This window comes from Perca fluviatilis, chromosome 6 (genome assembly GCF_010015445.1).
Source record: "Perca fluviatilis chromosome 6, GENO_Pfluv_1.0, whole genome shotgun sequence".
Taxonomy (NCBI): domain Eukaryota; kingdom Metazoa; phylum Chordata; class Actinopteri; order Perciformes; family Percidae; genus Perca; species Perca fluviatilis.
In genome coordinates this window covers 10,382,597-10,397,591 of record NC_053117.1, presented here as the reverse complement: position 1 = coordinate 10,397,591, position 14,995 = coordinate 10,382,597, and the positions used below count along the sequence as shown (strand labels likewise).

General features: G+C 39.7%; 1 protein-coding gene across 3 annotated transcripts in view; it reads left to right on the top strand.

Annotated features, from left to right (window-relative positions):
• Positions 1–14,995, top strand: part of unc5db (unc-5 netrin receptor Db) — a 396,816-nt gene that overhangs the window by 121,376 nt on the left and 260,445 nt on the right. For all 3 annotated transcript variants that reach the window (XM_039803695.1, XM_039803693.1, XM_039803694.1), the window contains one exon: positions 14,616–14,831. In XM_039803695.1, coding sequence (XP_039659629.1) covers positions 14,616–14,831 — 216 coding nt within the window. The remainder of the gene's footprint in view (positions 1–14,615; positions 14,832–14,995) is intronic.

The window sequence follows — 14,995 nt, the reverse complement described above, 5'->3', positions numbered from 1 at the left end:
TGTTCGTGTGTGCGCACGCGTGCCACGTCATAACGATAATGAGGTATATGGTCATCTTATTGTATCTGCATATTCCATATGATTTGTATTTAAGCTCTGGGTAACAAAGAAACCCAGATGAACTTTGGGAAACTGGTCGCTCTCCGGGCTCTTCAGAGCTTGTAAATTGATACTGAATTCCTTGTTGTAAATAAACCTTTATAATCAAGAAACAGTGTCGGCAGATTCCTCTCTACACAGCAACGCATCATCGATACCAATTAAACAACAATAACAAGCAGTTTGGCTGTAACATTAAAGTTAGTGGCTGTCAGGTAACCTAACTGTTTAAGCTTACATTGTCTGTGGAATCTATAAAATCAGTGTTGATACAAGCATTGTGTTCCTTGAATAGCTTAATAAGCTTCTCTTGTATTGGTGCTCTTTTCCAGGGCATATACTGTACTACTTTCAGCTTTATTGTAGCTTTTGGGAAGGGTTATAGTTATGGTTATAGTATTTAGCAGACACTTATGTCCAAAGTGACAAAATATGAATCTTACAATAGTTAAAAATAGTTAAAAATTAACAGTAAACAGTTTTTAAAGCAATAGCTGCTAAGCAAATAATCAGTAATAATATCAATAATGACAATACAATATCAAAAATAAAAACTAATAAAAATACCATAAATATACAAATCATAACCTAAGAAAGAATGAATGAATTATTTAAGTGTAAGACCAACAGATAAGTCTTGACACCCCTCTTGAAGGATCCAAAACGATCACATGAACGCTGAACACTAGGCAACTCATATCATAGCATACACACATATTTTAGGGGACTGTCTGCAGGGAATGTGTCTGACCAATCACGGTGGGTGTGGGCCGCCTGGGCCAAAAATGCCAGGACCAATTTTTTGTCCCAGTCCAGACCTGCACCAATGTAGCGAGCTACGTGGAAGAAGTCAAAGAGCCAGAGATATGGAACTCTGTGGAAGTTTATTCAACCACTACACACACGCGATACACAGAGGTCAGCAACCTACCCCAGCATTTCAGTCATGGTAACAAATGTAACAAAGGTAATTTAAATAAACATGTGCACATTATCAAGACTAAAACCTAGGTAACGTAAATGCATAACAAAAACACTAACAGAACATCATTTACCCACTTAAACTAAACACTTAAACAACACTAATAACCCAGTCCCATGATGCTTTGCACTGCCGTGCAGAACAGTCAACACAATGGCATCCTGCCGGCCGTTACATAACTATACCACACATTTTAATCATGAAACAATGAGATAATGGCTTGCAATATAAGTTCCCATCCCTCTCAATAAGGATAACAGAACTCATGGATCGGATCACGGTTTTGAGTCATGAATTGGATAAATTTTAAATGAATTTAAATGATTATTAAAAATGTTATAATAACTTTTAACAATAATTACTTCTTTCACCAGTAGATTGCTGTTAAAAGGTAAAAAACAGATGAGAAAAGGGTATTTTACAATAACTTTGAATGAACCACGAAGTTCAGTAAACGCAGCATTTAGTCACGTCTGTTTTGTTTTTCCGACAACCAGTGCTAGTTTGTGTCTTTTAGCTCGTAGCTTTAGCGGCAGACTGTTGTACGTCCTGCTGCTGGAATCCTCTACAGTGAAATACAGTCACACTACACCGTTTAGCTATCAGCATTTTAACCATGTTTAACCCAGCTACTAGCTGACGTTATTGCTGCTGAGTGTAACATTATATTAGTGTTTACTAGCGTGACATGCAGCAATGCTTCTGTAGCCTCTAACGTCTGTTTTGGCGCATCAGAGCAGACATTTAGGTGGCACCATAATGAGGCACCGAAATCCGCGTTGGTAGATACCGGGATTATTTTTGTGACTTTAATTCCAAGCAAAACATCTCAAGTATCATACAAAAAACATTAACTCAAGCAAAAAAAAATTCACCTCAAAGGTAAAACTCCAAACTTGCAAATAATAATATATAAATAAATTTGTGTAGTCGTAAACTATTGGTATTTTATTTGTTTGATATTATGTCCTTTTGTTTACAGTTCCCTCTGCCTATATGATTCCCATGGCAAATTAACTCAGTAACGTAGCTACAAGTTTTAGATAACTTTAACAGTTAGATAACTTTAACAGTTAGCTAACGTTAAATGCTAATTTAAACAGCTTTACTAGCTAGCTAGTAACTTAACACAATGAAACAACAAATGTCTAGTAACCATGCTTGCAAACACAGACAAGATATATGATCAATACTTACACTTTATTAATCTTGTAGGAATCAGCTGCACTGAGCTGTCACTCAAACTTACCCCTAAAACTCATTCGCCAATAGTGACACATCCCTGTACGACCCACCCACACGAGATGTTTGTGTCAGAATTGATCCTTCGCTAAGCCCCGCCCTCCTTAGTTACTGTTGCTATGCCTGACAAGCTTTCTATGCACCAGTGTCAGACATTCCCAAGGAGATAATTAGTATTTTTTGGCAAACAGGTGAAATATGTGAGAGAGCAAGACAAAAGGGACTGTAGTATGCATTCGAGGGATATATCCACAACATAAATGCAACCCATTTCAATCAGGAGAGACTTCGTTTGCAGATATGCAAAATTATTTATTGTACATCTGTATAATATGAAATGTACAAAGTCTTTTAGATTAGACTCCATCGAATCAATAATATATTTCAAGGGGGTAGAGAACAGGAACAAAACCCCCGATGGAGTCCAGACACTGGTGGCGGCAGACAGAGAGACCAGAGACCGGACCGAAGAGGCAACGGAGCGGGCAGCCAGGAGAAACATGAAGACCGGAGGCGGCAGGGGAGGAGGAGGGTCGAGCGCTTTGCCTGAAACGACAGCTGACAGCACAGGGAGAGAACAGATTTAAAGCAGAGTTGTAGGCTAAGGCTGTGATAGGCCCATGAATTTGGCCAAGTCTGATTGGTTCGACTGAAAGCGTCACTTCTAATCAGCTGTTAGATTTAAGAATGAGTAGTGCTTGGGTTAATGACGTCTTCCTGAAAGAATTTGCGCTGAGCTTCATTAGCGAATAATGTCATCAAAATTGAAGCTAAAGCCAGGTCATGCCATAATGTGAGCCGCCTCATACGCCATTCAAATGGGAAACACACAAATTGAGGAACAGCTATGTTTATGCACAGCAGGGTAAGTGAAATTGTGAAAATAATCTAATAATTATAAATGAAACAGTTTATCCGTAATTCTTGTGGAATAAACACAAGACATTAGCCTGAACACTTTGCAATGATAACATTCTCCTGCTTACATTTTTAGCGATTAACAAAATGCAGAAATATATTTTAAAGTATGTCAGTGAGCCTCCTTCTTGCCTTTAATCATCTTAAGGATAATTCCGGCGCAAAACAAACCTTTATAACAGATGTGTACCCACTCGATCGCTCTCTGTTTTCATGCTAATCGAATGTGTTCGTAGCTTGAAGCTAGCGCAGACTGCTGATTAGCTTACAACGCTAGTATTCGGGGCACAGGGAAAGTAAAAACAAATCGCTATTTATACCACTAAAAAGGCTCAAATATCACCACACGTCAACGGTAGTATAATGAGGGTCCCTAAATGTTAACCAAAGCATTGAGAACATTGTAAGTGTACAGACAGTTTATTAAAAAGATAGATTAGAAAGACCGTAGCTCCCAAGACGGCGGCCGTCTGTATACGAGAACGCGACTGTCTTTATACTCTCTCATTCTTCAATCTATTTCTCAATGCTTCTGTTAATATTTAGATACCCTCATTATGCAACCGTTGACGTGGTGATATTTTGAGCCTTTTTAGTGGTCTAAATAGCGATTGGTTTTTACTTTCCCTGTGCCCCGAATACTAGCGTTGTAAGCTAATCAGCGGTCCGCACTAGCTTGTTTCAAGCTACAAACTCATTCGATTAGCATGTAAACATGTCCCAGAGAGCGATTGAGTGGGTACACATCTGTTAATAACCCCTAGGTTCGTTTTGCGCCGGAATTGTCCTTTATTTTACATTCAAATATATGCATTATGAACAAAGAACCATCCTTATTTCGAAGCAATGCTGTGCTGAGTTAGCTAGCTAGCTAACATTAGCGTGTTCTAGCCTTGGAGCAAACGTAGCTAGCTAGTCTTTAAATTGACTCACGAATCACGAGTCTCTAGCATCATTAACCCGGTTCAGTTGAGTCCTACTACAATTAAATCTAAAATGATAACAGCGCCACACACAAACCTCTTGCAAAATTAGCTTCTACAATTCCTAGCCATCTTAGCCGCAAAAAGCTTTAAAACTTACAATTTCGTAGGCAACAGCAACTCCACAAGTCAACTGAAGTGCCTGAGTGAGCAGAGAGACAGTTCCCGACCCGCAGACTCAAAGCCGGAAGCTCGCAGACCATGGGATTCACTCGAGAACTCACGAGCCCTCGATGACTCGTGAGTTGTTGGTGATTCATGAGTTGTCGATGACTTGTGAGTTGTTGATGACTCGTGAGTTCTCGCGGCAGTCAGTAAATCAGCTGGCTACGTTGTCATGAGTGGATCTGATTCAGACGAGCGAGCAAGGCGAGTGAGTGAGGTCTCTCCTTGAGCTCAGGGTAAAGCAAATCAACAACAAAAGCCATTCTTTCACTTCTGAAATAACATACAATGTTCTGCACATAGCCTAGCTAGGCCTACTTTAGGTCTGGTGTATAAATGTAGTATGTTAAATGCAATTAGGTTGAGCAGACAGTCCAAAACATTACAAGCTCGCTTCGGCTCGGCTCGCAGACAACTCACGAGTTGTCGACAACTCACGAGCCCTCGATGACTCATGAGTTGTTGATGACTTGTGAGTTCTCGCGGGAGTCAGTCAATCCCGCGAATCAGCCGGCTACGTTGTCATGAGTGGATCTGATTCAGACGAGCGAGCATAACAAGTGAGTGCACCCTCTCGTCGAGCTCAGGGTAAAGCAAATCAACAACAAAAGCCATTCACTTCTGAAATAACATACAATGTTCTGCACGTAGCCTAGCTAGGCCTACTGTAGGTTTGGTGTATAAATGTAGTATATTAAAATGCAATTAGGTCACTGACAACTCATGTTTTTTTTTTGTCTTCACAAAACTTTATTATTCAAGTACAGATACACATACACATTGAAAACATTAAATGCATACATACAGTATATACATGAAAAAGGGGTGCATGGAATTTACATTAAAGAGGTTGTAAGTCCAGATGGCTTTCTTGTCCTATTAAAGTTACAATATGTAATTCCATGTCATCTTTAAATGAATATTCGGTTTTCTTTCAGACCATTTACATTCATGGATATAACGTTTTCCAAATAAAATTAAAAGATTCTAAATGAAAACATGGCATTTTATCCAAATCAAAAGCTCACCTTGGATGTAGCATACAATACTGACTCAAGTGATTCAAGTGATCAGTTTAGTGAGTGACTCAGAATAACCCGAATCCTAAAAAGGAATCGAGTTTGCCAGGCCTACTTGACAGACCTCCTAGTTACGGTTGCTAAGCCACGATTGGCCTGTGGCAGTTTTCGGGCGTGGCTTAGCGAAGGGTCAATAGAAAACAAAGAAGCGCACACGAGAAAGCTGGGAGCAAAACTGCAAACGTGATGGAGAGAGCAAAAGACTGATCATTGAGAAAGAAGCAGAGGGAACTGTAAACAAAAGGACATAATATCAAACAAATGAAATACCAATAGTTTACGACTACACAAATGTTTTGTTTGCAAGTTTTAAGTTTTATCTTTGAGGTGACAATTTTTTTGCTTGAGTTAGTGTTTTTTGTTTGAAACTTGAGAAGTTTTGCTTGCTTAAAGTCACAAAAATAATTCCATACACCGGTGCCATATTACCACCGGATTTTAACATACGCCGTTAACGTGAACAGAAATTTGCATTGCCTGTATCTTTTCATGGCAAACGCGCCTGTGTGGAAAGCTGTCTCACAACAGCTGAAATATTGTGCACGAAAATAGTGTTTAAACTTTACGGAGACATCCAAATAAAATATTTACTTCTTTTGAAATAAGATTTTCCAGTTTTGTAAGTTTTTACTTGTTTTTATATATTAAGAAAACCACAAATATTGAACAGGTGGTTGCCAAAAGGGCAACCAGAGGCCACGAAATGGTCACCAATTGACTCAGTCTGGTTGCCAAGGGCAACCGTTAGTGTCGATCCCTGGCTACAGGCAGATTTGTGAAATCTTTATTTTATTTGGGAAAATGGAAAAAAATGGGAGATTTCATGGCTTTACAAAAAAGGTCTAGATCAAAAACCATTATATGTAGACAAATCTGGACTAGATTATCCCAGAGAAGCCAGAGAATCTTTAAGAAACAGTTACATTTTTGTGAAGCCTTTAGGGCCTTTGTTGTTTAATTTTGGATTGCCATGAAGATCTCGTCTTTCTCACTTCAAAACAAAAGTAGAAAAGTTATTTTTACCTTTTGAAAAACAATCAAAACATCTTCATAGGCATTAGGGATGGGCATGATTAATCGACGATCGATAATTGATTATTAAGAATTTCGTCGATGACGTTAATTTGTTATCGATTAAACTAATACTGGTTGCGTTGCGTAGTGTGAGTCTTGAAGCAATTCAATTAATTTCACAGTGTGGCAGCAATTAAACATTTTACCACTCAGGGGGCAATATTTGACTCCATACTCAGTTACCTGGCTGCGAGTTTCCATTTTGATTTCAAAAGTAATCATGAAGAGGACACGGCTAAATGTGGCGTGGGACCATTTTGATTATTTTTTTTTTAAACGACTTAGTTCACTGCAATCACTGAGATGCCGTGTATAAGTACAACACGGCCACGACTCACATGATGTAGCCTACCACTAAACAAAGCAGCATCCTGCTCTCAGTCTCAACCTAGCACAAACTCGGCGTTAGCACGGAGGAACTGCAATGCACAACGAGCAGAGAAAATTACCCAAGGGACCTGCAAGTTCATTGACATGGATACTGGAACCAACATATCACATTTCGTCACGACGTACCATCACCAGACTGGTAGAAACTCACTACGAAAAGAACAGAATAAGGTTCCCCGGGCTGGCCAAGTTAGCGCGGATCGAGGTCTGTGCATCCTGGCAACGCGGCTCTTTTCGGCGGCTGGACTGACGGTCACCAGGTAGCGGTCGTGTCTGACCCCAGATGATGTCAACATGCTTATCTTTCTCAACAAACATCAGTAGACTGGTGCAGAAGTTGTATCTGAGTTAGCCTACTGGTTATTTTTTATTAGGCTTTGTCCCGTGCCTTGGATAGTTTTGAGTTACATTCTGTTTAAGAACGCCGGCTCGCAGCTGCAGGTTCTGCTGCTTCAGAGCGCTGCATATATCTATAATCTATATCTATAACCTCCAGTTTAACTGCCACAAGTTGTTCTTTTTGTAATTAAGATCTCATCGAGGAAAAACACGCTGTGTTTTTGTATTTTCATAGCATTTTTAATTTATAAAAAGTTAAATAAATAATGAATTTTAATATAAAAATATTAATGATTAATCAATAGTCGAGCGTTAATTCTCCCGACGAAGAAAATTTAATCGCATGCCCATCCCTAATAGGCATTGGTCAATTGGTTAATTTATTCTTCTTTCAAAAAAGAATAAACTATGGTTGTTTTCTCACTTTTCCTCTAACTGGGGATTAGTTAGTTTCCTCACTTTTGCCAAAGCCTTTACCGGGGCCTGTGTTTGAAGAAGGGGTTGAAGTGGTGCTGGAACAGTCCAGAACTACGTTCTGGCACCTTCAAAAGTAAATTTATCTGATTGGCAGTTTAACATTGGTGTTTAATTCTGCACCGGCGCACTGCCATCAACTGCCGTTCATCATGTAAGGAACGTGTCCTTAATTTCATGGCAATCTATCCAACAGTTGTCGTGACAGTTCATTAAAAAAATCTGATGGCCCCAGAGGATCATCATTGTGATTAGGATTCGCCCTCTGGAGACCATTAATGTCTGTACAAGCTTTTACGAACTCCTTCCCTTTTGAACACCAAAATGCAGACTTTTCACACAAAACATCTAAAGCCTTGTGAAAACGTTTTTTGCACCAACTGGACTGTTTCAAACACATTTTTGAGATCTGAGGTAGACACCCCTGAGATGATGCAGAATGTATCACAATGGGTCGCCTGGTTGCAAGACGCGCTTTACCTCTTTGAGAAAAGTCCCAGGTTTTTTTTGCTGCTTCAGATGTTTTTCTTTTTTTATTGTATCAACATCAAGATGACCTAACAGTGTAACAAGAAACTGGGAGTGGGGAAGGAGGGAGGTAGAGGGCACACAAACTAATTGTCTTGATGTCGACTATTGTGTTCATTCACACCCGTAACAAGTCTCTCAAGTCTTCTTATCAGTACAGGACCTTGTCTGAGATCAGTTGTGTAGTTTGTCCACCCCTACACCATCATGACATGCAGGTTTGCATAGCAATTGGCTGAGCATATTTAAATGCCACCAATGACCCCATGACCTCAGATTCAACTTCACAAACTTGTCAATATGTTGTTTGTGGTCCAACACCTTTGTATTGTGGGATGTAATGAACATAGCAGCCTCTAAGGCCCACTTGAAAAGCTTGTTTCATAAGGAATGGTTTTGCAGTCAATATTTCAAAAGTCCAAACCTGCTCTTTTGAAGCTGCATGACTATACACGCCGCCATTGAAATCTGCACTGTCTCAATCTGCACTATCCTTCCTTGCATATCCAAACAGGCCATGTAGTGCATATTGCCTGGCATGTCTCTTAGAGGGTGTAGATTTGAATCTGTTTTTGTTCAACATTGTCCCCTGGCTCCCAGGCATTGTCAGCCTGCCTGAGCCAACAGTACCACCGCCATGTAATCTTTGTCCCTGTACGCATATTGATACCCAGGGCATTCATCAGCTGCAGGTCCACTGCACTGAGCCTCATGTTAAGTCAGGTGGAAACCTGTGAGTGGCAGCAGATAGGGTGAGGGAGCATTTTAGAGGCAGTGTTAAAATTAACCAGCGTAATGAGGAAATGACTGACTTATTGGCGGCACAGTCATTTCCTTCATTAAGGCGGATATTTATGAGCATCCATCACGAGTGGAGCAGCGAACGCTATGGCCTCAGGTTTATGGAGCGTGGATTGTCACCTTGTTCCAATTATCTGCTACCTTTGAATGTGCTGAATGTTTAAACATTCAGAGAAAAGGACATGGCACATCATTAGCTGTTGTGCAATGTGATAAAGAGTGAAAGGAGAGGCCCGTTTTGGCTCGGTGGCGTTGGGTTACTTTTATTCATCATAGCAGCAATTAGCTCATTAGAGTAAGGATGCTCAGTGGGGAGGAAAGTGTTGGATGGAGGAGAATTACATGCCCCAACCATTAAATGTGCTTTAAGTTATGTTGAAGCAGCGTTTCTTTCTCGTTGAACAATTTCAATTTTATAAGCAGGCTTCCATATATATGTATATATTTGTGAAAGCAAAAAAACCTTTTCTTGATCTGTAGTCAGCATTGGTATTCATGCTTCTGTTTCTGACATCGTTAATTAACAGGCTAAAGACAAAAAAGAGGTTTAACTAAAAATATTTTAATAAAACAAAAAAGACTGGTTACTGGTGGCACCTGTTTTTCAAATATACTGGACAGTAATCCTCTAAGGATTATATTAACATGAATTTAAAGCTTTTGGTATCTTAACATGAAGATGACATTGCACAAAAATTTGAGTCTCAAGGTTTGAAAACACATTAAAAAAGAATTGATTGGGTTAATACAATGTGTTACATACAGTATATACTATAGACACTATTGGGTCAAAATGTAAGTAGAATGAACAGCATTCTTCCAAAAGATGTTTCCTTTCCATTTGGTGTTTTGATGATGGTGGTGGTTGATGATGGTGGTGGGGATACCTGTTTTACACATCGCTTTAAAACCTCCCTTAAGTGTTCAATTGATTTGTGGTCTGGTGATTGTGAAGCCCATAGCACAGTGGTTCCCAAACTCTTTGACTTGACCCCTTAAAATTAAGCAATGTCTACTTGTAATCGCTCATCACAGGTTGCATAAATCTAACTAGTTCAAAAATGTTCTTATCCACGGAGGAGTATATAATCCAACATACAGTAAAATTATAACCTAAAAAAGACAGGGACCATTGTGTGAAAGTTATTTTCTTGGCCTGTTCTGTAACCAACCACCAAATATGATCCTCTTCCAGTTCTGGGTAAACCCTATGAACTGGAAGAGGATAATATGTGTTACTGTCAATGAATGAGATCTAATTCTCATTGCTCTTTTTGAAATTGCATTTCAGTTAATTGTAGCCATTATTTATCCACACTGCTTGTAAATACTCCACTTATATATTTATATAGCAAAATTGAAATTCAACCTGTGATATACTGAATGATATACATTCTGCATATACATATCTGCTGTTAAAACGTGATGCAAGTGTTGTTTTGGTTTTCTTATTAAGTGTGCGCTTAGGAAGAGAAACGTTGCTCTTGGAAAAAACTCCTCCAAAGTCTGCTGGAGTCACAGCCCAGACAGGCACCAGCGTTGTTCCTTTGAAAATATCTCTCCAACAGATATGTGTTAAAAAAGCACATGTTGCACCAGATTACAAAGAGTTCTGACATTCTTTGAGAATTCAAGTTTGCCTAAAGATGAGAATGCAAGGTGTCATAATAAACTGTTCATTTAAAAAAATAAAGACAAAAAGAAATAGGCTCTATTTGATGCAGATGGTGTTGTAATTTATACAGCAAAGAGCTGAGATAGACAACCTCAGTGTGTGGGGAAAACAGCTTATATTAGCTGGCATAGTAGCTTGCCTCCACATGGTGATATATGGACAATACTGTTCCATGTCATATACTTGCTTTTACAGCAAAATCTTTGCATGCAACAAGTGTTTATTCTTAAACATAACATTTTTACATATGTCGCCTAATGAAGTTTATTATTATTACTTTATTTGACAGTGACATATTAATAACATTCCTGAAATAGGCCAGAGTTAGCCAGAAAGGCAAATTTTCATCTGTAGTCCCCAGGCGGGCAATAGTTAAAAGTACAAGACGTGAAGAATAAAAGCATTGAAAATACAATCAACAATAAAAGCAGTGAAAAATATGCAGACACAAACAGAACCTGCACTACATAGACACAAGAGCGACAGCTCTTATTACACAAAATCAACAATAGCATGACAACAATCAATCACCAATCATGTCCTGTTTGAAAATAAAAGTAAACGGCGAGTTTTTGTTAAACTGCGTCACGTTCTGTCACGTGCGTAACCGGAAGTTAAGTAATCTAACAAATGTAATGGTTTCAACCCAAACCACAACCTTTTTCTAAACTTAACTCAGTATTTTTGTTGCGTAAACCTACACCATTTAGTTTTTGTGCCTAAACCTAACCAAATTTTGACAGTTTCACATTAACGATTTGTTTAAAACTGCAATTAGAGGATAGAATTAAAGGGGTGGTTCAGAATTTTGGACATAGGACCTCATTTCCAAGTTAGCCAGTATGTTATTTATCAGTGGAGATCGTTTTCAACACGTTTCATCCAGTCCTTGTAGTTGCAGAGTTCGCTGGAACTAGGCTAGCGCGAGTCAATGATTCATGCTGCCACTAAAAACAGTCTTACCCACTCCACAGTACAACCAAATAAATTATAACGACAGACTATCAATGTAAATGTCTGTGTTGATAGAATAATGTTAGAAATAAAACTACCCTTGCATCGCATTGCAATAGTAATACTTTGTTCCCTGCAGTTGGAAGTAGGCATAGGCTACGGCAGCAGCGGATTGATATTATCTAGGCTACTGAGGAAGCCGGTTTCCATGACAATCACGCAAGTTTATTTACCTGCCGCTGTCACTCACATAGACAGTATATAACAATGGACCAACAGATCCCGTTGCTCTGGACGGAGACCAGTGAAGGCTTTTAGAAGCACTTTTCGGGTGATCGCTAGCTTTAACGTGCAGCCTCCAACTGAGAGAGACAGCGTAAATGTGACGTGAGCAACGTGTCTGAAAGTTGTAAGTGTTCTGGTAGTTGTGCCAAGAGAAATCTCAGTCATTCCCAATCTTGCAGAGACGGAGAGCGTAGGTATATGTAAGGAGATAACATGGGCACAGGGTAATTATTGCTAACTAAAATGCTAGTTAACATTAGTAATTAAACCTAAACAGCTCATGTAAGTCGAAACTGCTTGCGAGCTTCTCCTGCACTATACGGTAATTCCTCTACTATGTGACACAATCGTTAGCCTATTTTTACAAAAACGTCTGCTATGGAACCATAACATGAGATACAAGGTAATGGAGCCTTTTATACATTGTCGTGTTTCTTTAGAAATAAACAATGGACAAATAAAGTCTTTAAACGTTTCAGACGTAAAGTTATTCGCTGTCAAGTGACGTCAAAATGAATGCTAGTCAGTGGAATGCTAACGGCGCCATAGGAGGTTCGAGTTCTGAAGCGAAGCTTACCCCCTTGGTCACTCATTGCTACAAAAGCAGAGTACATTGCATGAAGGAATCAACAAGATAGTACTATGGCCACGTTTGAACGGTTAGCCCAGCCAGGTATCTACCAAGAATGTAGTTATACCGTTAACGCCAACGTCACTCTCCACAATGCATTGAACTGTAACGTTATTGCCACTAACGTTGTCCGTCTCAATCTATCAGTAGCAGCTAGGCTAACGTTATGAAAGGGGCTATCTTTATTAGCTAGAGTAGCCTACCAAAAGTTATTACCTGTTCATCAGTAGCTGTTGGTGCATCTGGAAAGACAGATAGAACCGCATTCGTTGTCAGTGACTTGTGGTCCTTTAGATTGCGGGGATTTTCAAAGTCGTCTGGTCTAAAATGATGACCACACATTCGCCACTTGAGTCTCCGCCAGTGTCTTGATGTCCAGGCCGGCAGCAAGAAGCCACAGTTGATTCCTTTCTGGATCTCGCAATGGAAATTTGTGGAAACTTTGTGGTGCCCATCTGTAGCATTTATTTTTACAATTTGTAAATGCACACTGAATCACCAAATTATTTGCCTCAGGTGTACTGTGGAGTGGGTAAGACTGTTTTTAGTGGCAGGCTAGCATAAACCACCCCTTTAAACATCCTATATCGTCGTATGGTTTGGAGGACTTGTTGAAGCAGAGGGTGGGGTCACTGCATAGACTCAGTCGGTCATACGTGATAATTCAGAGGAATTACTTTTGTATTAGTCTATACATAGTTTTTATTAAAATCCTACATATTATACCTAACATAATGTAATTTATCATGCCACCTAATGGAGGATTTTATCAGATTACATCAGCAGCAGCCCTGTTAGAGTGCCTTGCTTTTTTCATTACTCAGGAAGAATTGAACACAAAGGAAACAGGGTATAATGGAGGTATGAATAGCTAAAGGAAGTGTGTCTAGTAGCAAAATGTTAAAGCCATCTACTGGTTCTGCAGTAGGTAATGTTAGCATATTATTTCCATTCATTCACCTTCCTGCCTGTTTGTTTATGTGGCCTCTCTTTACACCTGCATCCATTCATTTAGCCATTTAACAAGGACAACATTGATTGAGAGAGCTAGTGAGAGGCCCGATTCGATTTCAGGGGACAGAATTGGATTTGATGGTGGGGCATAATAGCTTTCATGGGCTTTTACAGCACTGAATAGCTGCCTTGATGGGACTAAGGTGTAATTCTGAGAAGGATACTGGGCAGTGGTGTAGTCTAGTTTTTTGTAGTGAGTAGGCCTATACTGTGATATTTCCCTCCCAGCTTCATACTTACCCATCCCAGAGCGACGCGTCCCAGAGCGACACCCAATGCATTGCACGGAGAATGACTGCCAAGCAACTATGTTGTTGTTCCTAAATGACTCGCAACACAGACGGGTGAATTTATGAATGAAAGTGTGATCATTCTGACACAAAACAATCATCTTTACGTATACTCAGGCTTCTGGAAGTGGGTATATGGAAATCCTTGACCTTTCCGTGGGTATACGACGTATACCTGCATATCATGTAGACTACATCACTGATGAAGAAAGGGGGTAATCTGCTGTGAATTGTCGTTAAAGACACAGTGGCATGTTGGTGGTAGCACAAAGGCTGTTTATGTGTGGACCAAATTGAGATAAGATATTCAGAGTCCACAGCCAGAATTTAGGTAATCAGTCCCTCCTTATTCCTCGCTACTTGATCCTCTCTGATTTCATTCATCTGCAAATTGCTCTGAAGAGAACAGTTTTGCTGTGTATGCTTTGCCTTTCTACAAAGTATAATATGTTCACTTTTGAATTCAAAAAATTGTCCACTAAGCAATCATTTCAAATTTGAAAGCAGTTGCTGTTATACTGTTGTTTGTAAAAGAAAATGCAGTTGAAAGTGTTTTTCACTGCTAAATTGTGTATATAACTGAAAGGTATTTGGCTTGCCTTTGTTTCTGTCGGACTAGCTATTGTTCATTTCAATATTGGTCTTCTAAGATGTGTAAGATGTGGGATGATAACCAAGGCGTTGGTTTGCAGGTGCCACCGGTGATGCTCAGCCTGATGCACTTCCCTCAGTGCAGGGCACCTTGCCACACTTCATCCAGGAGCCAGAGGATGCCTACATCGTCAAGAGCAACCCCATTAAGCTGCACTGTCGAGCTGCACCCGCCTTACAGATATTCTTCAAATGCAACGGGGAATGGGTGCACCAGAATGAGCACTTTTCCCAGGAGTATAAGGACCTCAACACTGGTAAGATAAAGTATTGTGGCCTTCTTCCAGCCAATGCTAACATGTAACATAAGTATTGTCATAGTAGGAAAAGCACAACTGAAATGAAAAATGTCTATTATGGTAATGTGAGTGAATCAACTACTCTGCTGCAGTGGTTTCTTCCAATTACTTATTCAGTGTGC